General features: G+C 64.1%; 2 protein-coding genes across 2 annotated transcripts; both read left to right on the forward strand.

The window, feature by feature from the left end:
* Positions 1 to 2,820: 2,820 nt before the first annotated feature.
* Positions 2,821 to 18,304, forward strand: NXPH4 (neurexophilin 4). Its single transcript, XM_076360330.1, has 2 exons — positions 2,821 to 2,905; positions 16,616 to 18,304. Exons 1-2 carry the CDS (start codon positions 2,858 to 2,860, stop codon positions 17,381 to 17,383), a joined length of 816 nt encoding a protein of 271 aa, XP_076216445.1. The 5' UTR covers positions 2,821 to 2,857; the 3' UTR covers positions 17,384 to 18,304.
* Positions 18,305 to 18,623: 319 nt separating this feature from the next.
* SHMT2 (serine hydroxymethyltransferase 2) lies at positions 18,624 to 23,327 on the forward strand. Its single transcript, XM_076360367.1, has 12 exons — positions 18,624 to 18,718; positions 19,742 to 19,939; positions 20,043 to 20,122; positions 20,350 to 20,550; positions 20,634 to 20,715; positions 20,968 to 21,090; positions 21,221 to 21,360; positions 21,594 to 21,759; positions 21,834 to 21,933; positions 22,173 to 22,328; positions 22,601 to 22,708; positions 22,872 to 23,327. The coding sequence occupies exons 1-12, from the start codon at positions 18,695 to 18,697 to the stop codon at positions 22,997 to 22,999; spliced, it is 1,506 nt and encodes a 501-aa protein (XP_076216482.1). The 5' UTR covers positions 18,624 to 18,694; the 3' UTR covers positions 23,000 to 23,327.
* Positions 23,328 to 23,440: the final 113 nt, after the last annotated feature.

Raw genomic sequence — 23,440 nt, forward strand, 5'->3', positions numbered from 1 at the left:
GCAGAGGCACAGCCTCCCGCGCGGGGGGCGCTGGGGCCGCGCACCGGCTGAGTGAGGGCTGCGAGGGGCAGGGGGGCGGCCAGGGGTCGCTTGCCTGACGTCTGTCCCCTCCCCAGCGACCACTCGGGTGCCCCTGCCCTGCCACTCTTTGCCCCGGCCACTCTCCCCCCCCATGCAGCCTCAGGCACTGGGCGCTGGGCCGCGGCCGGCAGGGATGACCGGGGCAGCACCAGGTGCTGAGAGCAGGGGGCTCGGGAGGGACCACCTGCACCCCTTGGACAGTGGAGGAGGCCGGAGGGCAGGGCCTGCCAGCCAGGGGCTCACGTCCACCCTGGCAGGCTTGGGCTGAGCAGGACAGGAGTGAGGGCTGGCCTGTGCTCAGGGCATCAGGCCCTTGGGCACGTGGCCTCACCCTGCCCTGGCCACACTTGGCCCCACTGTGTGCCAGGGCCGCAGCAGCAGAGCCGGGTGTGGGTTGCAAGGGGAGCCTAGGGCTGTGGTAGGGCCCCGTGGCACCCCTGGCCTGTGGCTTGGCACAGTGGGTCAGCTCTCTGCACCCTCCTTGCCAGCATCCACCTCAGCACCAGCCCCCCCTTGGCCTCCTGCAGATGCCGAGCCGAGGACATGGCTGCTGCCTTTGAAAAGCCCAAACCCCTCTGCAAAGGGATCCAGCACGGCCCGAGCATGGCGCAGCCCTCAGATCTATTTCAATACCGGCTCTTTGTTCACTTATCAGTTTCTTATATCTCCTCTAGAGGTTTTTTTCTCTCTTTCCCCTCTCTCCCCCACCCTTTTTCTCTTATTTTTCCTTCAATCTTTTTTATTTTTTTAAACCTTCACTTGTTTCCCCTCGCCATGCCTCTGCCCTTCCAGATCTTAGGCCAGTGGGCTGTTAATTGTGTGGGAGGGGTCTTCCCAGAGCCTCCTGGACCTCTCACAGAGCCTGGTCTCCCTTTGCTCCCTGATGAGACTGTTCAAGGGACACCAGGACACCCCTGGGAGTTTGCTCCAGTGATGTGGGGCGAGGACCCAGCTGCATAGGGGTAGTGTGCCTAGAGGGCCCACAGGCCGTGCCGGCGAGGTTGGCCCCACACAGCCCCTGGCCAGGGTTCAGCTGCCCCATCCCTTCTGCAGTCCTGGGGTGAACAGGGTAAATGCAGCACTGGGGGGAAGCCAGCACTCAGGTCCCTGGGGGGATTGTTGTGGTATCCAGCCTGGGCAGGGAGAGGGCCGCGGAGGCTCCTGCCAGCGTGGGAAGCAGGGAGCTGAGGAGGAGCAAGGAGCACAGGCTGCGGGGCTGGCAATGGCTCTCACACCAGTTGGTAGCACTGGCACCGCAGCAGCAGCAAGAGACGGGCTGAAGGGACCTTCCCTGGAGGGAGGGCTCCCCTGCGTCCTGGCTGCAGATCCTGAGCGCGAGGTGCCACGTGCCCCTGCCGGGGCGGTACTGCATGCTGCCCAGGTCTAGTGTGGGGATTGTATGGGGCTGGCTGGGGCCCCGCAGCCCTGCAGTGCCAGGACTCCCCAATACCCCCTGCTTCACGTCGGCGCTGCCCTCTCCTTTCCCTTTCCTTTCTCTCCTTTTTCCCTTCATTTCACTCCCTCTCCCTTTCCGTTGCTTATTTCTCTTTTACCTTTTATTCATTCTGTCTCCACACGTACGCGCAGTTCTGCAACGGTCCCCCCATCCTGTGCTTGCCCCCAGCCCTGCTGATACCAAAGCCCCTGCCGGCAGCTTTCCGAGGAAGGCGAGTAGATAATAATAGTAGTAACAGTAACAATAATAGTAATAACAATAAAGTGATAGTGTTGGGGAGGTGTCATGGTTTAACCCCAGCCGGCAATTAAACACCACACAGCTGCAGCTGTGTCCCCTCCCAGCATCTTGTGCACCCCCAGGCTACTCACTGGTGGGGTGGGGTGAGAAGGAGAAAAGGCCTTGACTCTGTGTAAGCACTGCTCAGCAGTGACTAAAACATCCCTGTGTTATCAACACTGTTTTCAGCACAAATCCAAAACATAGCCCTATACAAGCTACTATGAAGAAAATTAACTCTACCCCAGCCGAAACCAGCACAGGAGGGATCCCTGTTGAGCTGGGGTGGGTATAAGAACACCTGGCAGACTCCTCAGAGAGGGGCCCAGCACCGGGCTGGAGGGATAAGCACACGTGTGCATGTGTGCGCACACACATGTACATGTAGGCGATGCAGGTTGCACGTCCAGCCTGAGACATGGTGTGTGTGCTGCAGGTGGGGGTGTTTGCACGCTCCAGGATGTGCAAGGCAGGGGTGCCTGTGTGCAGGCATCCTTGGTGGGTGTGCGGGGCCTGGGGGCTGCCCCCCAAAGACCCTCCTGTAGGGTGGTCCCCCTTCTCTGCTGGAGTCTTTGGGGGGGCCCAGCAGCAGGGGACCCTCTCCCCTCCCCAGGTGCAGCTGGGCAGGATGGAGATGGGCAGGACTGTCCCCTCCAGGTGCTAGTACATCCCCCCGGACAGGAGCAGAACCGGGGGCATCCCGGGGTACTGGGGTCTCCCGGGAGAGTGGTGCAGCCCCGGCTCTGGCCCCTCCCCGGGCTCAGGGCTGGCCCGGAGACACCTCGAGGCGCGGGCAGGGGCCGGGTGCAGGGTCCCCGGGGCGGCCCCCGGAGCCGCCCCCGCCCGCTGCCCGGTGCCCGCCGCCAGCTGCCCGGTGCCCCCCCCGCGGGGGCGGCGGGCCGGGATTGGCGGGGCGCCGCGGAGGCGCCGCCCGGCCCCAGCAAGTCTCCAACTTTCTTCCTGCCTCCCCTCGCCGCCGCCTCCCTCCTCCGCCCGCCCTGCCGCGCTCCCTCCATCCCGGGAGCCCCGCGGAGCCCCGCGATGCTCCGCTGCCGCCTGTCCCTGCTCGGGCCCTGGCTGCTGCTGCAGGTACGGGGGGATCGGGCGCGCCCCGGCCGCACCCGCCCGCGGGCGGCAAAGTTGCTGCTGCCGCCGAGGGGGTGCGCGGTTCCTGGGGGGGCGTGCAATTACCGGGGGGGGTTGCAGTTCCAGGAGGGGGGGGGTCGTGCAATTATTGGGAGGGTGGTACAATTCCGGGGGGGTCCGTGCCATTCCGCGGGGGGGACGTGCAGTCCTGGCGGGAGGGTCGTGCAGTGGCGGGGGGGGACGTGCAGCTACTGGGGAGACGTGCAGTTCGGGGCGGGGGAGGTCGTGCAATCGCGCGGGGGCTCGGGCAGTCACGGAGATAGCGGACAATTGAGGGGGGCTTGTGCAATCCTGAGGAGGGGGTCATTTGCAGGGAGGTGGAGAGTTATACGGCGGGGGGGCACGGGTCAGGGATTGCACAGCGGGGGGGTCCTGCTCTTCCCAAGTTGGAGAGGGCCCGGGGCTGTCCCGGACTCTGCACGGGGGGTGCGGGGCACCGCTCTCGGACATCGGGCGGAGCTGGGGGCCGGGGGGGCCCGTGGGGCGGGGGGAGCAGCGGTGGGTCCCGCCGCCGGTGCAGCCCCCGTGCACCCCCCGGTTGCGAGCAGCCCCCCCCACCCCGTTGCAGAGCGCTGAAGGCGCCGTCTGGCAGGTGCGGGGCGGGGGGGGGGCAGCGAGACGCGCGAGACGGAGCCGCGCGTGAGCGTGGGGGCGGCCGCGCGTGGGCGGGTCGGGTCCTCTGCTGGGGGGAGCTCTGCGGGGGGACCCGGGGCCCCTGCATGCCGTGGGGTGCACTTGTCCCACACCCTGCACCTGCATCGCACCTGCGAGTGGGAGCAGCTGGGGGGAGGCATGGTGAGTCCCCTGCACTGGCTGGCTTTGCTGGGGAGTGTGGGGGGGCCCAGCTGCACCCCGAGCAGAGCTGGGGTGACAGAGGTTTCCCTGGCTTCGCCAAGGGTGTGAGCACTGAAACCACCTGCAGAGGTGATGCCTCATTTCTGTCCTGACTTGGTGCGGGCTCAGCTCCGGCACCGGCGTGGCCTTCACCTCTGCCGAGGGGGGCATCTCCCCACCAGCTCCATCCCACATCTCACCGGGGTGCCCCCTCAGCCAGGTGCATTTACTCCAAGGACAGGCTTGGCTTTGCCAAGCCGGGTGGGGGGCTTTGCCTGTTCTTGCCCCTTTGCCTGTCTGTGGAGGTTGAGGAGAGGCTGCAGATGCAGAGGCACCCTCCGCAACCGCAGAGCCCTCCCTGTGATGTCCCCCGGACCCAGATACTAAATGCTTCTCAAGGCCACTCACCCCTCTGTGTCCCCCCTCTGCCACCTCCTCTTGGAGCCCAGCAAGGCTTTTCCCCCCCAGCGGGAGCTGCTGGGTTTGGGGACTACAGCTGCATCTGGCACCAGCGTCTGTTGTGGTCATGAATGGGGGGATTTGTGCCCCCCCAGCCCTGCTGGGGGGGCCGGGCTCATCACCCAGCAGATCTGATTTCCTGACACTCCATTTTTACTTTCTGTGTTTCATGAATAAAATCAAACGAGTCAATTCCCTCTCAGGAATTGGATGCACATCAGGGACACCTCCCCCTGCACAACCCTACCCCCCAGGCGAAGGCTCTTGCAACTTGTCTTTCTCTGGCACGCTCCTTTCTGTACATATATAGATGGATAGATGTGTGTGTGTGCGCGTGTGTGTGTTAGTGTGTGGGGGTGGCTCTGCGTGACCCCCCACCCCTCCCTGTGTCCATCTAACGCAGAGCATCTGTCTGTGCTGGAGCTGCTTCAAGACAAATGGTTTTGTTTTGATGAAATCAGGAGCAGGGCGCTGCCCCTGTCCCCCTCCCTGCCTGCACAGGCAGCAGCAGTGGGGGCTCGTGGCCGGTGGGAGCGGGCCTGTCCCAGGGCATGGGATGGGCATGTGGGTGCAGGAGCCTCCTGCCGCATGCATGGGGAATAACCCCGGGAGATGCTGGCAGGGGCAACCCCTCTGCGGTGCGGGACCGGGCAGTGGTCTGTGGGCTTCCTGGCGTGGGGACAGGTTGCAGGAGGTACCGGGCTCTGTACAGCCGCACGCCCAGCTGGGTCACAAGGGCAGGGAGATGGAGCTGTTCCTGCCCCTTCAGTCCTCTGGGCCTGTTGGGGAGAAACTTTCCCGGCCCTTCTCGGGGGACAGGAGGCAGCCTGATGGGTGGGGGGGACCCCACTGGCTCCCCCAGCCCCAGTTGCTGCACTGGACCGGCTCCCCCTGGCCCCAGTTGTTGCACTGGACCTGAGCTCGCCAGGGCCGGGGTTGTGGTGGGAGCTATGGGCGAAGAGGCAGATGTGGCTGCCTCCCCCGGGTGAGCACCTGGCATACAGCAGGTGCGTTCGCCCCTGGGGTGTGTGTTTGTGAGAGCATTCCTGCTGCAGGAAGGACAGACCCCTGGGATGTCTCCCCACCGCGTTGTGTGTTTGCTGATTGTCCCTGCTGGGCGTGTGTTTGTGTGCGTGCGGGTGTGTGTCTCCCTGCTGGGATGGACAAGCTCTCCCAGCCCAGCGGGTGCCCATCTCCGCCGTGTGTGTGCAGATCACCTCCCCACGGCCCCCTGCCCTTCATGGCTGCTGCTGCCCAGGATTTGCATTCTCCTTCCCTGCGCCTGGGCTCAGGATGGCAGCGCTTGGGCAGGCGGGAGAGATGCTGCCCAGTGCTCCCCGCAGGTGATCTCCCTGCCTCAGCCTTCCTCAGACTGCTGGTTTATATTTATGCATTAGATTTTTTTCTGTGCATTGAGCATTAAATCTTGGGGGTCCCTCAGAGTAGGGCTGGCCTGGCTTCCCCCTGGTTTGAGACCTGTCCAGCCCCCCAGGGGCACCCGGGAGCAATGGGAGAGACCCACGGCTGGGACAGGCTGGGCGTAGCTCCTGGGTGCTTCCTACAGCTGTCCTTGGGCTCAAAGAGGCGGCTGTAATTCTGCAGAGAGGAAGGGCAATTCCTGGCCAATAACCTCCTGGCCTTCCCAGGAGGCGGGTGCCAGCCTTAGCCCTGTGGTCCCCGATGCCCAGGTGATAGTGTGATCCGCACCATGTGCTGAACAAGAGCCAGCAGTAGAAGGGGGCGGTGTGCCACGGGCCCCGGAGCTGGCAGGTGCGACCAGGGTGCAGCTGGGCTGCCTGGGAGGAGAGCGGGGTGTGATGGCTCAATGCAGCAGCGGGGCTGGAGCCGAGACACCGGGTGTCTTTCCTCACCCCTGCTCTGGCCCCGCTGCCTGCCTGTGCCTTTGCAGGAACGTGCCTCTCCGGCACTGTGCCTCGGTTTCCCTCCTTCCTGGCAGGCGGGGAGGTGAGATAGTGGGTGTCTGCAAAGCACCTGGAGTGTTGCTGGCAGGTTTTCCTTCCTGGATTAACCCTTCCCAGGAAAATCCTGCCTTGTAGTGCCGTTGGCCGTGCCACCAGGAGGCTGGTGGCATGGGATGCCAGCTCCCGGGAAACTCACCCCGCTTCATTCCCTTTCCCTTGCTGTCAAATTGTCTACTGGGTTGTTGGCTGACAGATGGCTTTGCTCTTAAGCAGATGCTGCCAGCCCTTTTGGTGCAAGGACACCCCTATTCACACACCCCCCCCCCCCAGCTCCCATTAATGGGGAGAATTTAACCCTTTCATGGCTCAGAGTCGTATACCTCATTTGGGGCCAGGTTTGGGTGGTGGCGCAGCCCTGCAAGCCCCCATCTGGCCAGGGGTCCCTCCGGACACAGAGCTGTAGGGGCTGGCCCTGGCAGGACAGTGCCCGGATGGCGCCTGCCGGGGCTGGGGGAGTGGCTCAGTGTATCCCCCCTCTCCTGGTTCCTGCAGATCTCCCAAGCTGACCGTTGTTGCAGCGGGTGCTGTGTGCTCAGCGCTCAGCATGGCTGAGCTAATCTATCGCCAAACAAACACACACTGTTATTCTGAAAGAAGGTTTCCAAGCGACTCATTTCCCTTTTTTTAATAACTCTTCCCTGTGGTGCCCTTTGCACCCTGAGCTGGGAGATTCAATAAGGCTGGAGCCTGGAGCGTGGTGCAGCTCAGCCTCCTGCTGAGGGGGGGGAGCAGCAGCTGGGGAGGGGGAGCACCCAGGGATGCCCCCCAGCCAGACCCACTCCTGCTTTTCCACTGTGTTGTTCTGGCTGAAATCCAGGGCCTGCTTTATTGCTTTTCTCCCCCCTCTTGTTTTTAATTGCCAGTTTTCTGCCGGGCACTGGCAGGGGGGCTGGGAGGGGGTGGCCCGAGCTGGGACAGCGAGGCAGCCGGCAAAGCGGGCACTTCCCTCTGTGACAGCAGCCCTAAGCTGAGCACCTGTCAGCCCCACTGCTAATCACACCCATGCCAATTAACACTCCCAGATTAATGACTTTTGCCCCCCCTCCCTGCATCCACAGCTCCTCCTCCCGGGGAGCCAAAGTCCCGGCAGCTGGTGGCCCAACAGTGGGGCAATGCCGCACTGAGACCCCAGCAGCCGAAGCCTCCCACCCCCCCCACCTGCCCTGGCCAAGCTCCAGCATCTCTGAAGAGCTGCCTGGCTCAGCCTTTGCGCTCAGGCGCTGAAGGTAAATGGCCCAGGAAAGATGAAGCTTCCTCTCCAGCCGCTTGGATTGCTGCTAAAGAAATAATCACGTCCCTGTGCCCATGTTCCCCCCTCCCTGCCTTTTTTCCTGATCGCTGTTGCAAAAGGAAAGTCATTGTGGAAATGAGTGCCCAGCCTGCAGAACTGATCAGCTGCAAAGAGCCTGCAGGGTCCTGCACTTGCGGTGGGATTAATTTTCCCCTCCCCAAATAAATCCCCATCAGACCCTGTTGCTTGGACAGGGGCTGACTGCTGCACACCTGGGGCACGGCAGGTTGCTCAGCCCAGTGCCACTGGCAGCACAGACCCCATCCAACCCCCATGGCTGTCCCAGCAGCTGGGCTGGCCTTGGTGGGTGTCACAGTGGGCAAAGACCCTCTCATTCCTCCTCCTGTCCCCCCAGCACTGGGCAGTGGAGCCTCTGTCCTTGGCTCCTTGGCGAGCAGAGTAATGCTTTACACCACTTTGCCTGGCGCCTGCCTCCTGCGGGAGCCTGGGCAGGGTGGTGCGTGCAAAGCAGGGCTGAATCCAGCCCCCAGGGGTTGCGAGGGGGCTCCCAGAGGATGGTGGGCTGCAGGGACCCATTGTGCCCTGCTCCTGGTGGGAGCTGGTGCCCAGCTGTGGCAGGGCACAGCCCCTGTGACCCCAGGACGGTGCAGCCCAAGAGGAGCTGCGGCCCCAGTGATGCCCTTGAGGGTCCCCTGCAGCTCTGCTGCTGGGGGGGATGTGGGGGACAGCTGTGTCCCTGCCGCTGCTCCTCCCTTCCTTCTCTTTCTGGGGAGAATAAATCTCGGCTGACCCTGAGAAAGTGCTGGGGGGGAAATGGGGGCAGTGGGGGGGGTGCAGTGCTGGAGGGGGGCATGGGGATGGGGTCCCCACTGAGGGGACAGCCCTGCGTTTGCCCCTCTCCGCAGTGACCTTCGCACCGGCCCTGCCTCATCAGGGGGTGGGGGGCCGTGTGGTGCAGGGGGGAGGAGGGGCTGGAAATGCAATTTATGATCCCGCCTGATACGATCTTATAAAATTTCCCGGGCACACTCGAAATTACATTTCCATAGCTCAGGAGAAGCGATCTCCTCGCACGCCGATACCTGCCACTTTTATGGCTACATTTATTGCAATAATAAAGTGAAATGGTGAGGCAAGGGGGTGGGGGTGGGCGGGGGGGGAGGAGAGGCAGCTGGGCAGAAGGTGGGGGCTGCATCCCTGAGGTCCCTTGGTTTGGGGGGGGGCTTGGGGGAAGCTGCCGCCTCTCTGCACCCCCAGAAAGACCTCGCCCTCCAAACAGCCAGGGCAGCTCTGGAGGGGTGGAGGGAGCCCTGCAGCCTGCTCCACTGTGGGGAAACTGAGGCAGAGCCACAGGGGCCGAGGAGGGGGAACGCAGGCATCCTGGCTGGGCATCCCTGGCTGCCGGGGATGCAGGAGCGACCTGGGACTAGTCCCTGCCGGCTCTGCCTCCGTTTCCTCACACGCTGTCCGTGTGAGCTGCCTATGTCCTGTATGCTCCTGCCCATGCCCAGCCCCAGCTCCTCCTGTGCTGTGGCAGTGCGAGGGGATCAGCCAAGGGAGCTGCGGCCCTGGTACCGTGGCTCGCGCTGGCCGTGCAGCGGTGGGCTGGCTGGGGAGCAGCCCCTCTCCCCAGTGACCCCCAGCCCCTTCTGCCCCATCCCTGCATGGCACCCAGTTACAAGCCGGGCTTTTTAGGCAGGCTGGGCTCTGGCTGGCTCTGGGGAATGCTGGCAATGCGCTGCCTGGGCGAGCAGGATTCAATTTCCTCCGACCCCATCAGCCCGCGCGTCCCCATCCCTCTTGCCGCCCCCGTGCCCCCTCGCCACTGGCTTGTGCACACCCGCCTGCGCACCCCTCTCCCCCTTCCCGCTCCATTTATCTCCTCATTTTCTCATTCTCCTTTCTTCCTTGAGTCCAATGAGTCACACAAGCCCTGAATCCTTTGCCTGGTGCTGTCTCCTCCCTTCTATTATATTTTTTCCTTTGCTCTTAACAGCACTTTTCTTTTTCACCCGTGGGGGGAGAGACTGGGGATATACATTTTTCCCTGCTCCCCCCCAGCCACCTACCAGCTCCTGTCTCACCATGAAGCCCTTAAAAGTAATAAATAAATAAAACAACGGCTGAGAAAAGAAAAGGCAGGAAACGAGTGACAGGGAGAAGGAACCAAAACGAAAGAAAGAAGGAGGAAAAAAAAAGTCCTACTTGGGCTATGAAATATTTATTAGCCAGCGCGTGCCGAGCGCGTTAATAAAGCCGCAGCATTTGCATATTTTTTCCGTCTGCAAAGAGCGAGGTGTCTGTTTAGGGGGTGAAGGCAAACACGTCTGTGGGAAGCTGATTTCTCCTGGCCCTGCACAGGTCGTACTTCTGCACGAGGCGACACCAGCCCTTGCGCGAGCATCGCTTCAGGCAGGAGTGTCACCGGGGTGACAGCTCCCGTGGGTCCTGCTGCCACCATGGGCTGCGTGTGCAAGGTGGGTGCCTGCAGCTCTGGCAGCCCTGCAGCGCCGTAATGACCCCATGGTGGATTTGGCTTTGGCGAGCTCGTCCGGGCTCTTCCTGCCCCTCCCTGAGGACATGCTGGCGCTGGGTTCGCCTGTCCTGGTGCTGGGGGTTCTGCGGCCACCTACCCGCTGGGCTGTGTTTGGGTGCTTGCAAACTGCAGGCAGTTGCAGCGGTGGTACAGAAGAAACAGAGGAAAGACCGAGGAGGACTTTGGGTAGTCACACTGAGCTCACCTCCAGGGCAGGATTTGTCCAGATGTCACCATGACTCTGGGTGGGTGGGTGGCAGGGTGGCCGTGCCTGAGTGCATCCCGACTTGTCCCTGTCTGTCACCTGCTCGACTCCTCGGTGCCTGGGACTGGGGCAGGGTCAGCATCCCCCAGAGCACAACGCCCTTTCGCCCCACCACATCCGTCCCGCCCATTGTGCTGGGGTGAATGGGGTAGCCCGTGCTGCTGCCTGTGGCTGGGTGCGGGCTCCCAGCTGCAAGTGAGGGGGGGCGGAAGGAGGTGGCTGAGTGACACCAGGGGGCTGCAAGGTGAGGAGGGGATGGGCCATGCGTGGGCAGTAGGGGGTCCGGCTGTGGGTCGAGCTGCTGCCTGCACAGATGTGGGGTGGTATGCTGTGTGTGGCAGGGCCGGTGCTGGCTGTGGCACTGAGCAGAGCCAGCCCCCCCCAGGCACCCTGGTGCTGGAGCTGCTGGCCAAGGATGGGCTTTCAAGCATCTTTGAGCTGGGATTCAGTGGGACATGGGGGTGGCCGCTGGGGACAGCCGACTGGGTTTCTCCTCTTGCCCTTGTGAGGCTGAGATGGGAAGCTCTGCCCTTCCTTCTGAGACTGTCTGCACCCCATTCCTGCACCCCCTGCCAGTGACACCCCACACCTGCCCAGCAGCCCGCAGCCACCCCTGCTGGGCTGCGCACCGCTGCTGTCCCCAGGCCCCCCTCACCTGCCCCACTCCCTGTCCTGCAGCCCTATCCTTTTGCCCTTGAGTCCTTGCCACCGGAGGAGCAGCATCTTCCGTCACAGCCTCCCCGGGGCAGGGATGGGCAGCCAGGCTGGGTCTCGTTTTGTGCTTCTGGTCTGTGACCCCAGGGGCTCCTCCCAGCTCCACCAGCACCCTGGACCCAGCCCAGGTGTCCCTAGCAGCAGGCTAATTTGTTGCCCTGGCACCAAGGAGACATCACCACAGATTTGCCTCACGGGGACTTTCATTAGCAGCCTGCCACTCACCAACCCCATCTGCACTTGCTGAGGTGGAGCAGCACGCTTGCACCTAGCGGGACAGAGGCATGGCCGTACCCCCAACATGTGCTGGGGCAGGTGCACAGGAGGCACAGGAATGCGTTCATCCCGGGGTGCTCAAACACTGCAAAGGCACACATGCAGAGCCACCTTGCTTCATGTGTGTGTGTGTAACCGTGCATGTATGCACACAGATGTGCTCACGGGGATGTGCAGGACATGTGAAGGCATTCGTGCACATTCAGCTGCACGCAGGGTGGTGCATGCATACGTGAGCAACCACAGGCATTTGTTGCATTCACCTGCATGCTGCAGGTGCACACTGGGCCGGGCAGGTACTGGGCAATCTCAGTGCACACCTGCTGGCACCCGCGGGCATGCACACTCGCACACAGACGTGGGGGCACGCACACTCAGAGCTCACTGTGTGCTCTCACCCACATGCAATCGTTCAGACGTGCGTTGCGCGCCTCAGCACGCTCAGGTGCGTGCTTGGATCCCTCCCCGCAGCCCAGCAGAGCCCACCGCTGCACCGCGTCACCCTGCCACCGCATTAGCACCCGCGCAGCACCAGCGAGATAAATGGGAGCTGTCAGAGGCACCTTGTTTGCTGCTAACCTTTGGAAATGCCACACCGCCCCAGGCTGTACTGTGCCGGGGGGAGTGGGCCCGCGGGGACTGTCGCTCACCACCTCCAATTAATCTCCTTGCACTAACGAAGGCAGCGGGGTGACAGGGGAGAGAACAGCTTGACCCTGCGCCCATGGGGAGAGCTGGAGACCCCAATCTGCAGATCGGCGCCTGCTCTGCCACCGACCCCCACCAAGGCAGGGGGACGGCTTGGAGCCGGGTGTGGGGGAGAGGCTGGCTGTAGGAACAGGGCCTTTGGTGGGGATTGTCACGGGTGCTCTGCTCCTGGCGCAGGCAGGGGCTGTTTTCCCTTGAAATGGTACCCCATCAGTGATGGCCCTGTTCTCAGGGTGCTGGGAGCTCATCACAGCCTGCACTGGGGCACCCTGCCCCTCCCCGCCACCAAGGTGACCGTGGGTCTTGGGAAAGCGGCTGACAGCGCGTGGCCCCGCCAGCAAATGGGATGTGAGTGGCCATCACTGCTGGTCCTGACAAGCCAAATTGATGCCGGCACCAGGAGCCTTCCCCGTCCCTCTGCAGCCACCCCCAGCCCTTCCTGAATCCTTGCCTGGCTGCTTGTGCACACATGGAGTGACACATGGGTGCCTGCAGACGCATGGCAGCCCTGCACAGCCACAGACATACACAGAAAGTGCACAAGGGGCTTGAGAGCAGCAAAAAAATATATTGTCTTGGGGTAACGCGTGGATGCAGCAGCACATGCATGTGTAACAGTAAAAAAACAAGCGTACCAGACAAACACACATAAATGGTGCATCACAGCCAAAGCCCAGCATGCAGCAGAGCCAGGCATGGCCCTCCTCTGGCACAGGGGACAGATCCTGGTGTGGCCAGGGAGGGAGGGGGCTCTGCACACACCTCTGCAGGGCCAGGAGGCACTGGGACCCCCATATATGCCTGTGAAGCATGTCTGAGAGGTTCACGTGCATGTGTGTGCATGCTGCACCCAACCACTCACAAGCAGAAATATTAATATTTAACGCAAGGTGTGAGTGGGACCTGCCCTGAATGCCGACAGCACTGGCAGGGTGCAGGGGGGGTGACCTTGGCTCCCCTCAGCACTGTCACAGAAGAGGCTTGCCGTCGCCCTGCTCTGCCGTGCCCCTTGCCCACAGGCTTCAAGACCCCCGGCTGGCTGGGGGAAGCCGTCCTCCTGTGACTGCACCAGGGGCTGCGGGTAGTGAGGGTCTCCCCCACGCCCCCCATGCTCCCCACAGCCCTGGACTGCGCTCATGCCGCAAGCGATAGCCCTGGCTGCATCGGCAGTCACTGCCCTGCTCTGCAATTCCCTTTCATCCCCCACTCCCCCAGCAGCTCCTGGGGAGGGACCTGGAGGCTGTCAGCCTGGCCCCTCACCCTGAGGGGCTGGGGGGCACCTCTCTCCCCGCAGGGATGGGTGCTTCTTTCCCCCAGGAGTGCCCTGCCCTGCCCGTGCCCAGTCTGTGTCCCCCAGCCCCTGGCTCCATCCTGCCCCATCCTCCTGCACAGGCTTGGTCTGGGGACCTGCAGGCCTCAGTAATGCAGGGAGCTGGTGTCATCACCTCCTTCCCCAGTACATGCCCATCCCCACTGTTTCCCACTGTGTCCCCTCCCCACTGCCTGCCTGTCCCTGACACTTCCCTGTCCCTACTGCATCTCTGTCTCCATCAATTCCCCATTACGGCCCCATTCCCATTGCGTCCCCATCCCCATTGCATCCCCGTCTCCACTGCATCCCTCTCACCACTAGCAGGGGATCATGGAAGGGGGGGTGAATTGGAAAGGGAAACTGAGGCAGAGGGAGAAGGGCTGCAGTGGCTCATGTAGCACTGCTGGGGGGAACCAGCCATCCTTCTCTCAGCCCTAGCTGAGATGGAAAGCCAACGCAGAGCTGAGAAACCTCCAGAAATCTCGGGCTGGTGGGGGCTTGGGAGGCGTGTGCTCGTGTGCGCATGTTCCTCCATGGGCTGCAGTCTCCGTGCTGCTCCCTGGCCCCTCTCTGTGGGTGCAGATGGGTAACCCCTTCCAGCTGTGGGGTTACTGGTGCCCCTCGCCTGCCTGTGCTCATCTCATGGTGAGGGAGGCCCACTGCCTCCCCACGGTGGGACACAGTGGCTCCCAAGTTGATGAATATGTACCAGTGGGATTAACGAAGGAGCGTAGCTGGGGTGGAGGGGGAGCGCCGGGGCCACTGTCCCGTCCCGTCCCCCCCCCCCTGCAAAATGCCACTCTCCTGGCCGGAGAGGGGGTGCTGGGGGGCTGCCCTTCTCCCCCTCCCCCATTTATCTCTCCATCTCGTGGTCCTGCCATGCTCACTCCCTCTCTCTGGCTGGTGAAGGCACCCGGCTTTGAAGCTGCGTTAAAATATAGATAAGGGCGAAGGCAGCAGCCGTGCTCAAAGAGAGATTGGGGAGGGAGCCGGGGGATGGCCAGACCGGAGCGGGGGGCTGCGAGGATGCTCAGCCGCAGCTTCACACTGCACAGCCCCCTGTTCCCCCCTTCCCGGGCTGGGCTGAGACCCCACAAATCCTCCTCCTGCCCACAGACCCGGGGCCAGGCAGCCCTGTCCAGACCGGCCAGTTGCCGGGGCAGAGGCAGAGCCCGGGGGCAGAATGACTGGTACCGGCAGCAGCAGCCCGGGCTGCCTCCTCTGCCGGGGCCGCCTCCTTTGCCGGTGCGGCACGGGCAAGAGCGAGCACATGCCAGAGCAGATTTACAGGCTCAGCCCGGCACACGCAGCATTAGGGGGATGAGGCAATAGATCCCGGAGACAGCAGTGCGCAGCCTGGCCGGAGACTCCAGCTCAGCAGCTGGAGAGGAACAGGGCAAGTGTGGGGGCCTGTGGCAGCCCCCCGTGGTGCTGCTCCATCCCTTGTGGGTGCCCAGCAGAGACCGGTCCCTGCACACAGACCTGCCTGGCTGCGGAGGAGGGACCGGGGGGGGGGGGCTCACCCCTCTCTGATGGGGGGGCATGAGAAGAGCACCCTGTGCTCTGAGGGGGAAACAGCGTTGAGCCATTCTGACAGTGCTGCAGGGTGGCTGGTGCCAGGATAAGACTCCAGCAATGGCAGGCAGAAGCCATCCCCAGCACCTCTTACCCTGCCTCCAGCCCCACTGGCTCAGATTCAGTGCTGAGGCATGCCTCAGTTTCATATGGGGGCACAGCCTCCCCATGCTACCCCCCAGGCCCTTCCAGCTGGCGCCTCTGCTTGCCGCCCTCTTTCCCCGCTCCTCTCCTCCCTGCGTCCCCCTCAGGAAACAGGTCGTCCAGAGCAAAAACGGCCAGAGCAGCCCAAGCACCTGCCAGCTCGCAGGTGACAGTGATTGACGAGGCTGGGGCTGACAGAGCAGCATCCTGCACACCGGGAGCAGCTGGCAGGGCAGGCAGGGGCATGCTGGGCACCGGGGTGCAGAGCCAGGAGCAGTCAGGCTGAGGGATGGGGAAGTGGGGGGGGGCAGGCAGGCTCGGGCAAGGGAGGGACATGGAACACGTCAGAGATGGGATCCCAGGGCTGAAGAGGTGCCAGCTGGCTCTGCTCACCGCTGCTGAGCTGTGCGATGTTGGTCCCAGCAGCCGGACAGGCAGAGCAATGGCCATGGGGGAATCTCAGGAAGGGGACACTGCGGTCCCATCCCAGCTGGCACCAGATGGGAGGTGGGTTCCAGCCCCCTTGGTGCGCAAAGTCCCTTTCTCAACTGGTGTGGCTGGGAGATGCTGTGTGAAACCCCAGCACTGGCTGCATCTCCAGAGGGTCCTGGTATGCCAGTGCCCATCAGGGCCTCCTTAACCAGGCTCACAGCTCGCCCAGGTTAGAGAGACCAGGCAGCTGGTCTCCATCGTGGCTCCTTGCCTCGATTTACCTCACCAGGAGAGGAGCTGCCTCTCCCCACCCCATGAGAGCCCTTGCCAAGGGCTCCTGCCTCTGTGTTGGCCGGGGGGGTGTCCCTGTGCCGGTGCAGGGACCTTGCAGCTGTCTGGCATTTTCCTTCCCTCTGCTGCCCATCTTTTCTGCTTTTGCTGCAAATTCCCTCCCTCGCCAAAATGCAGCAAGTGACCCCCTAGCCCCACCCCCCCTCCCAGCAGAGCAAGGGATCCCCACTCATTCCTTGCATGCCCCCCCTCTGCACACAATGCACCCCACTCTTCAGTCGTGTCTGCCCGGTGCAATTATCCTGGAGGGCGGAGTGGCTGCCGTGCAGCCTGGCGGGGGTCTCTGTAATTTCAGCTGCAGATCAGAGGCACTGGGTAATGCAATTAGGCTTCCCTGGCAGGCGGCGCAGGGCTCTGATGCCTCTCCCTCTCTGTACACACTGCTGCTCCCCACCCCCCTGCATTTTAATAGGCCTCAGCTGTGGTGGGGCAGGCAGTCATGAATTGTCTGGTGTCCTGCTTCTTCCAGTCACAGGGACATGGGTGATGCTGGAGAAGCAGCCCTGGCTCCTGGGGTGTGTCTGGGACAGGCCTGTGCAGGGCCGAGCAGGGGTTGGGGGCGGTATGGGCAGAGTGCAGCCACGCTTGCTTCTGGGCACAGCTGGGGGCATGGCAGATGGGGGGGCATGGTGCCGAAGGGGCACGTGGTGCCGGAGGGGTGCATTGCCACAGAAGGGATGCAGGGGTGCAGGAGGGGTAGACACAGAAGGGTGCATGTGGACAGGCAGGAGGATGCATGAGGGGCAGCAGGCAGGAGGATGAGCAAGGGGGTGGCAGGCACAGCTCGTGCAGTCTCTGCCCTCTTTCCCCCAGGCAGTGTGTGCTGGGGGCCACATGGCCAAGACCCTGGGGTACCTGGAGCTGGGCACCTCTGGCCTCCTCAAGGATGTCCCCTACGGAACCCTGAAGCCCCCAGTGCTCAACCCCAGGCGGCTGATTCCGGCCGAGCCCCCCCGGGGTGTGGGGACACCCTCGGGCGCCGCATGGATCCCCTGGGACTGGCAGAAGAACCAGACAGCGGGGGAGCTGCCAAGCCCCCGTGCCCGGCGCAAGCCCTCACTCAAGTCCAGCCGCACCAAGAAGATCTTTGGCTGGGGAGACTTCTACTTCAACATCAAGACACTGAAGTTCAGCCTGCTGGTGACAGGGAAGATCGTCGACCACATCAACGGGACCTTCAGTGTCTACTTCCGCCACAACTCCTCCAGCCTGGGCAATGTCTCAGTCAGCATCGTGCCCCCCTCCAAGGCGGTGGGCTTCGAGGTGCTGGTGCCAGCCCCCCCGCCGCTCCCCCGCCCGCCCCCCCAGCAGAGCACCCTGCCTGAGGGGCGCCCAGCCAAGGCCCTCAACTGTCACGTGGAGTACGAGAAGACCAACCGGGCACGGAAGAACAAGCCCTGCCTGTATGACCCCTCCAAGGTGTGCTTCACCGAGCACATGCAGAGCCATGCTGCCTGGCTCTGCGCCAAGCCCTTCAAGGTCATCTGCATCTTCATCTCCTTCCTCAGCATCGACTACAAGCTGGTCCAGAAGGTCTGCCCCGACTACAACTTCCAGCACGACAACCCCTACTTTGGCTGATGCCTGTGGGAAGGGGCAGCAGGCGCTGGAGCTGGAGGCAGATGGGGGCCGGGGGCTCCTGCACCCCGTGCTGGCTGCACGGCGCCCCCCCATCGCCCCTGCACCGGCCCCTCCTTCATCGCTGCAGCACCTCCCTGGGGCACGGGTGCAGGGCCAGGGACAGCCCGCCCAGGGCATGGCCGGCACAGGGGGTCCCGGCCCCACCGCCCACCGTGCGACAGCGGTCCCATCCCTGTGGCTGGGCGGGGGGTGCAGGCACGGAGCCTGGCCCCCCACCCCCCACCGGGGGCTGGGCTGGGGTCCCCGGGAGCGTGTGGGTGAGTCGGAGGGTACAGCCCCATGCGATGGCATCGGCTGGGCATGTGTCACCTCCAGGGCGGGCACAGGCACGGTTGTAGCAGGGGGGTTTTGCCACGTGCTGGTAGGTCACGATGCTCGGGAGAGCTCAGGCTTCACCCCATGCACTGGGGGGGGGGGGGGCCTTTGTCTTTCTGCAGCCGTGGGAGATGTGCATGCGTGTGCATGTGGACACGTGTGCACACCAGTCTGTGCATGTGAGGGCACCTGTCCACGTATTTTGGAGCCCCCCCCCCGGCCATTGGCCCCTCCCAGGCTGCGGCAGCGTTGGGGCACCAAATCAAGCCCTTGGTGCCCTATGGAGCCCCCTCCCCCCCACTGGCGAGGACCCTGCCCAGATTCGCTGCCCCTCACCTAGATTTGCAGCCCCCCGGCTGCTGCCCACCACCCGCCACCATGCCGTGAAGAAGTGCCACGCCAGGGGCAGGGACCTTGGGGTCCCTGTCCCCAAGCGGGCACGGCCCTTGCTGGGGGCTTCCATCATCCTGGCTCTGGGCAGGGGCTTCTTCATATTTTTTTAAGAAAATTAAAATGGGAAAAAAGTGGAAAATAAAGAAAAACATTGGAAAAAAATGGAAAAGTGGTGGAGTGTGCTGATCCCATACCCCCACGGCGGAGCCCACCGTCCTCCCACTCTCCCCGGGATGGAGGGAGGGGTGGGGAGCAAGGGGGGACTGGGGCAGGGGTGGGGGCGCGGGGGGAAGAGGGAGGGATAGGGGTGCGGACGGCGCCGGGATCGGGGTGCCCCCGGCTGAGGGGGGGGGCGGGGGGGGCGGACCTCCAGTTTCCCGTCGGGCCCCGCGGTGCCAGCAGCCCCTTGGCCCCGCCCCGCCCCGGCAGCGCTCGCGCGGCGTCGGCGGGGCCGGGGCGGGGCCGGGCAGGGACCGGGACCGGGGCCGGGACCGGGGCCGGGACCCGGCCGGGACCCGCCTGGAGCGCGGACCGCGGACCGCGATGTGGCCGCTCCGCCTAGGCAGGGTGAGTCTCGGAGCTGGGAGGGGGGGGGTCCCGGTGCCCGGGGAGTACCGGTGCCCGGGAAGTGCTGGTGCCCACAGGCGGCCCCAGTACCCGGGGGAGTCTCGGTACCCGAGGGAGTCCCGGTGGTCGCAGGGTGTCCCGGTGGTCGCAGGGTGTCCCGGTCCCCGGGGTGTTCCGGTGCTCGCAGGAGTACCGGTGCCCGGGGGGGGTCCGGGTGCCCGCGGGGGGTCCCGGTGCCCGGGGGGTCGCTCCCTGCGTACCCGTTTTTCCTGGCCCCCCGCCAGCCCCAGCGCCCCTTTGCAGCCGGGGGTGCAGCTCCTGCCCGGCCGGTTTCGGGAAGCGGCGCCCGGTCCCGGCCCCCCCCCCCGCGACTGGGCAGCGGCACCCTCGGCCCGGCCCCCACCCCCGCGGACTTTGCGTCCGTCCCAAAGTCCACGGGCCGGGGCAGCCACTGCCACCGGCCTTGGCCCCTGCCCGGCGACCGCTGCCCCGTGGGTGATGCAATGGGGTGGCGGCGGTTACATCATCCGCGACCGGGCACCGGGCACCGCCGGCAGGGCGAAGAGGGCGGGACACAGTGCCCCTTTCGTGCCTCCCGGGCTGAGGGGAGCAGTGAGGGCCCACTGCACAACGGGGGGGCCCACGCGGGGTGGCTGAGGGTCTGGCCATCCTGCCTGGGCATGCACACATGCACATGCGTGTGCAGCTCTGCTGCGCACGTGCTCTGCACCCGCAGTGGGTTTGGCTGCTCTTCCTGCTGCCTCCAGCTCTCAGCAGAGGCAAGATGCTCCTGCTCTGGCCGTGGGCCCGGGAGACGATGTGGGGGGTCCCCATGTGCCTTGTGGGGACCTTGGGGGTCCCCATGTGCCCACCCTGGGGGATGACACCGGTGGCTGAAGACGGAACACCAGAGTCTTGCTTCTGGCGCTGTCACCTGCTGTTCCAGGGGCACTTCGGGGGTAAGGGGGCCTGGCACCTGCCTGTGCAGGGTCACAGCCTGTCTGCCCTGCCTCTCCTGCACAGGCCCTGCAGCGATGTGGTGGCCAGGTGGCCACTGGCAGCCAGCGGGCGCAACATGGCACCGCCGTGGCAGCTGCCACCGGGCACATGCCTGGCTGGACAGGGCAGGAGAGTCTGGCTGAGAGCGACCCTGAGATGTGGACCCTAGTCCAGAAGGAGAAGGATCGGCAGTGCCGGGGGCTGGAGCTCATCGCCTCTGAGGTGGGATGCAGGGTGCTTGGGGCAGGGGGTGGTGATGGTCCTGGGGGACCCCTGCTCAGGTGGGAGCTCTGCTGCTCTGTCTCTGACCACCCTTTTTCCCCAGAATTTCTGCAGCCGGGCAGCACTGGAAGCCCTGGGCTCCTGCCTCAACAACAAGTACTCGGAGGGGTACCCTGGCAAGAGGTAAAGAGGGGGAGCAGGTTCTGGGGGGTGGGAGGGCACCGGTGGCATTGGGGGTCCTCCTGCAGCTGGCATTCAGCTGCAAGAAAGGTTAAGGGGAGCCCCGGGGCAGAAGCGGGTGCTTCCGAGGGGTGGCTGTCCTCTCCACCGAGGTGTCCTGTGGGGCAGGGTGGGAGGCTGTGGGGCTGGTGGGGGGAAGGTCCTCTGTAACCATCTCTCTTCTCCTCCAGGTACTATGGGGGAGCCGAGGTGGTGGACCAGATCGAGCTGCTGTGCGAGCAGCGGGCTCTGGAGGCGTTTGACCTGGATCCTGTCCGCTGGGGTGTCAACGTTCAGCCCTACTCGGGGTCACCAGCCAACTTCGCAGCCTACACAGCCCTGCTGCAGCCCCACGACCGCCTGATGGGGCTGGACCTGCCTGATGGGGGCCAGTATGTAGTGGGGTGGGGCAGCCTGGAGCCTGCTGCCTCCCTGGGGGCTCGGCCTGATCCTGTGCCTCTGCCTTCCCCTGCAGCCTCACACATGGGTACATGTCGGACATAAAGAGAATCTCAGCAACATCCATCTTCTTCGAGTCAATGCCCTACAAACTTGACGTAAGCCAAGGGGGGCAGGTTTCTGGGGGAAGGGGGGATCTGCCGGCTGAGCTGTTGATCCCTGCGGTGCCCCTGGGGTGCCCGAGCTGCTCTGCCATCCCCTGCCCTACCTTCCCCATGTCCCAACCACGTCCCGGTGCCATGGGGTGCTTGGGAGCTGCCTGTGGTTCAGCCAAACATGCTGTGCTCAGAGCTGGGGGGCAGGGAGGTGCATGTGCCTCGGCAAGCTGTCCATCTGTCCATCCCCCGCAGCCAGCCACAGGGCTGATTGACTACGACCAGCTGGAGGTGACGGCACGGCTCTTCCGTCCTCGTCTCATCATCGCCGGCACCAGTGCGTACGCCCGCCTTATCGACTATGCTCGCATGAAGAAGGTACAGGGCGGCAGGCTCTGTCCTGGGTGACAGGACCTCTCGCGCCTGTGACGGCTCGAGGGCAGTCGCACCCCACTCATGGCCACGGGGATAGGGACAGCCCATGACTCCCTGTGCCCTGTGTCCCCAGGTGTGCGAGGAGGTGAAGGCGTACCTGCTGGCGGACATGGCGCACATCAGCGGGCTGGTGGCAGCCAAGGCCATCCCTTCGCCCTTTGAGCACGCGGACCTGGTCACTAGCACCACACACAAGACCCTGCGCGGTGCCAGGTGAGGCTGCGTCCTGCCACCCCTTCCCCAGGGAGGATGCCTGCCCACAGCAGGGGAGCGCAAAGCAGAGGTTGCGTTTCATGCTCTGGCTGGGGCCAGAGCTGAGCAGGAAGGACCCACAGGAGGGTCGTAGCGGTGTCGGCACTGCCCTGTGGTGCAAGGGGGTCAAGCCCCCACCATGGGGCAATGGTGGGCAGGTGGGAGGAGCAGTGCCAGCTCTCTCTTGTCGCCAGGTCAGGACTGATCTTCTACCGCAAGGGTGTGCGCTCAGTGGATAAGAAGACAGGCAAGGAGATGCTTTATGACCTGGAGGATAGGGTCAACTTTGCTGTCTTCCCCTCCCTGCAAGGGGGGCCCCACAACCACGCCATCGCTGCCGTGGCCGTGGCCCTCAAACAGGTCTGTGCCAGGGCAGTGGGCTCCGGGCTGGGGGTGACCCAGGCCCTGTGCTGATGTGGTCTCCCTGCTGCCAGGCCAGCTCGCCAGCTTTCAGCCAGTACTGCCAGCAGGTACTGAAGAATGCCAAAGCCATGGCACAGGCCCTGCTCCAGCGTGGGTATACCCTGGTGTCAGGTAATGCCTCCTTCCCCCCGCTTTTGGGGACAAGGAGGGATGAAGCTGTGGTAGATTGCAAGTGGCACTGCTCGGTCTCAGTGTCCCTAGGCAGCAGTGGGGAGCATGGGTAGGTTTGGGGGCAGAGGAGGGGGTGCAAGGCAGAACACGGCTTGGGAGGCGGCACGGGTGAGGAGAGGGGGTGGCTGAGGGTGCTCGGGGCTGGTTGTCGCTCCTCACCCCTTTCCCTTGCTCCCCAGGTGGCACCGACAACCACCTGGTGCTGGTGGACCTGCGGCCCAAGGGCATCGACGGCGCGCGGGCTGAGCGGGTGCTGGAGCTTGTCTCCATCACTGCCAACAAGAACACGTGCCCGGGGGACAAGAGCGCGCTCACGCCAGGGGGGCTACGCCTGGGTGAGGGATGCGGCCTGCTCAGGGGGGGTCTTTCTGCCTCCATCCAGCCCCTTCTCTGGGGGGGGAGCGGTTTCCCAGGCTTTCACCCTGGGTCATCCCCCCTCTGTTTCACTCCTCTGAGGACTCCACATGGGAATTTGGAGCTAGTTTCTGGCTCGGAGAGGGGCATGGGACCCCATGGGGGCTGGGACCTGGGGAGCCCCTTGGTGGGATTGGCTTCTGCAGATGGTGCCCCCGAGCAGCTCCCGGCCCTGATGGGCTCTATCCCCCAGGTGCCCCTGCGCTGACCTCCCGCCACTTCCGCGAAGAGGATTTCCAGAAAGTCGTAGCTTTCATTGACGAGGGCATCATGCTGGCCCTGGATGTCAAGAACAAAACCAGTGAGTGAGCGGGGCCCCTGTCTCCCCCATTCCTTGGTGCCAGTTGGCGCCTCTCCATTTGGGGTGTAAGGACTGCATCCTGAGCTGGTGCCAGCCTCCCCCCCTTGCCTGGGCTGCTGTAATGTCCCCCCACCCTTCTCACTGGCTCCCCCTCCACCCCCAGGCAAGCTCCAGGAGTTCAAGACCTTCTTGCTGCAGGATGCGGAGATGCAGCGCCGCTTGGCTGACCTGCGCCAGCGCGTGGAGACCTTTGCTCGTGCCTTCCCCATGCCTGGCTTCAGTGACCACTGAGCGGGGACTCTCGCCCCTCCTGCTGGGCCAGGAATACCTGGGGGCAGGGGGAGGCTTAAAACCACCCTCTGCATTTCCCCATTCCCCTTCGTCCCCCACCAGCACCTTTGGGATCAGGCACTCCCTCCTGGGGGTGGGGGGCGGCCCACCCCCATCATGCTCTCAGTGTTAGGGTACAGAGACATCCCCCCCCCCCCCCCGACCTTGATGGGGGGAGGGACCAGTCCTTGCTCCAGCCTTGTCCCCTCTGTCCAAACAAGTCTTGCACTTTTCTATGGGGGGGGGTGTGTGTGTGTGTGTGTGCTAATAAAAGTGGGGGTAGAGCCTGCCTGTGCAGAGGTGTGTGGGTGCTGAGCGGGGGGGGGGGGAGAGGTTGGTGACAAGGTGGTGTGGGGGGCAGTGTCCTTGGGGCCCCTCAGCACCGTGTGCCAGGGCACTGTG

Source organism: Aptenodytes patagonicus, chromosome 27 (assembly GCF_965638725.1).
Source record: "Aptenodytes patagonicus chromosome 27, bAptPat1.pri.cur, whole genome shotgun sequence".
In the NCBI taxonomy this organism is placed as follows: Eukaryota; Metazoa; Chordata; class Aves; order Sphenisciformes; family Spheniscidae; genus Aptenodytes; species Aptenodytes patagonicus.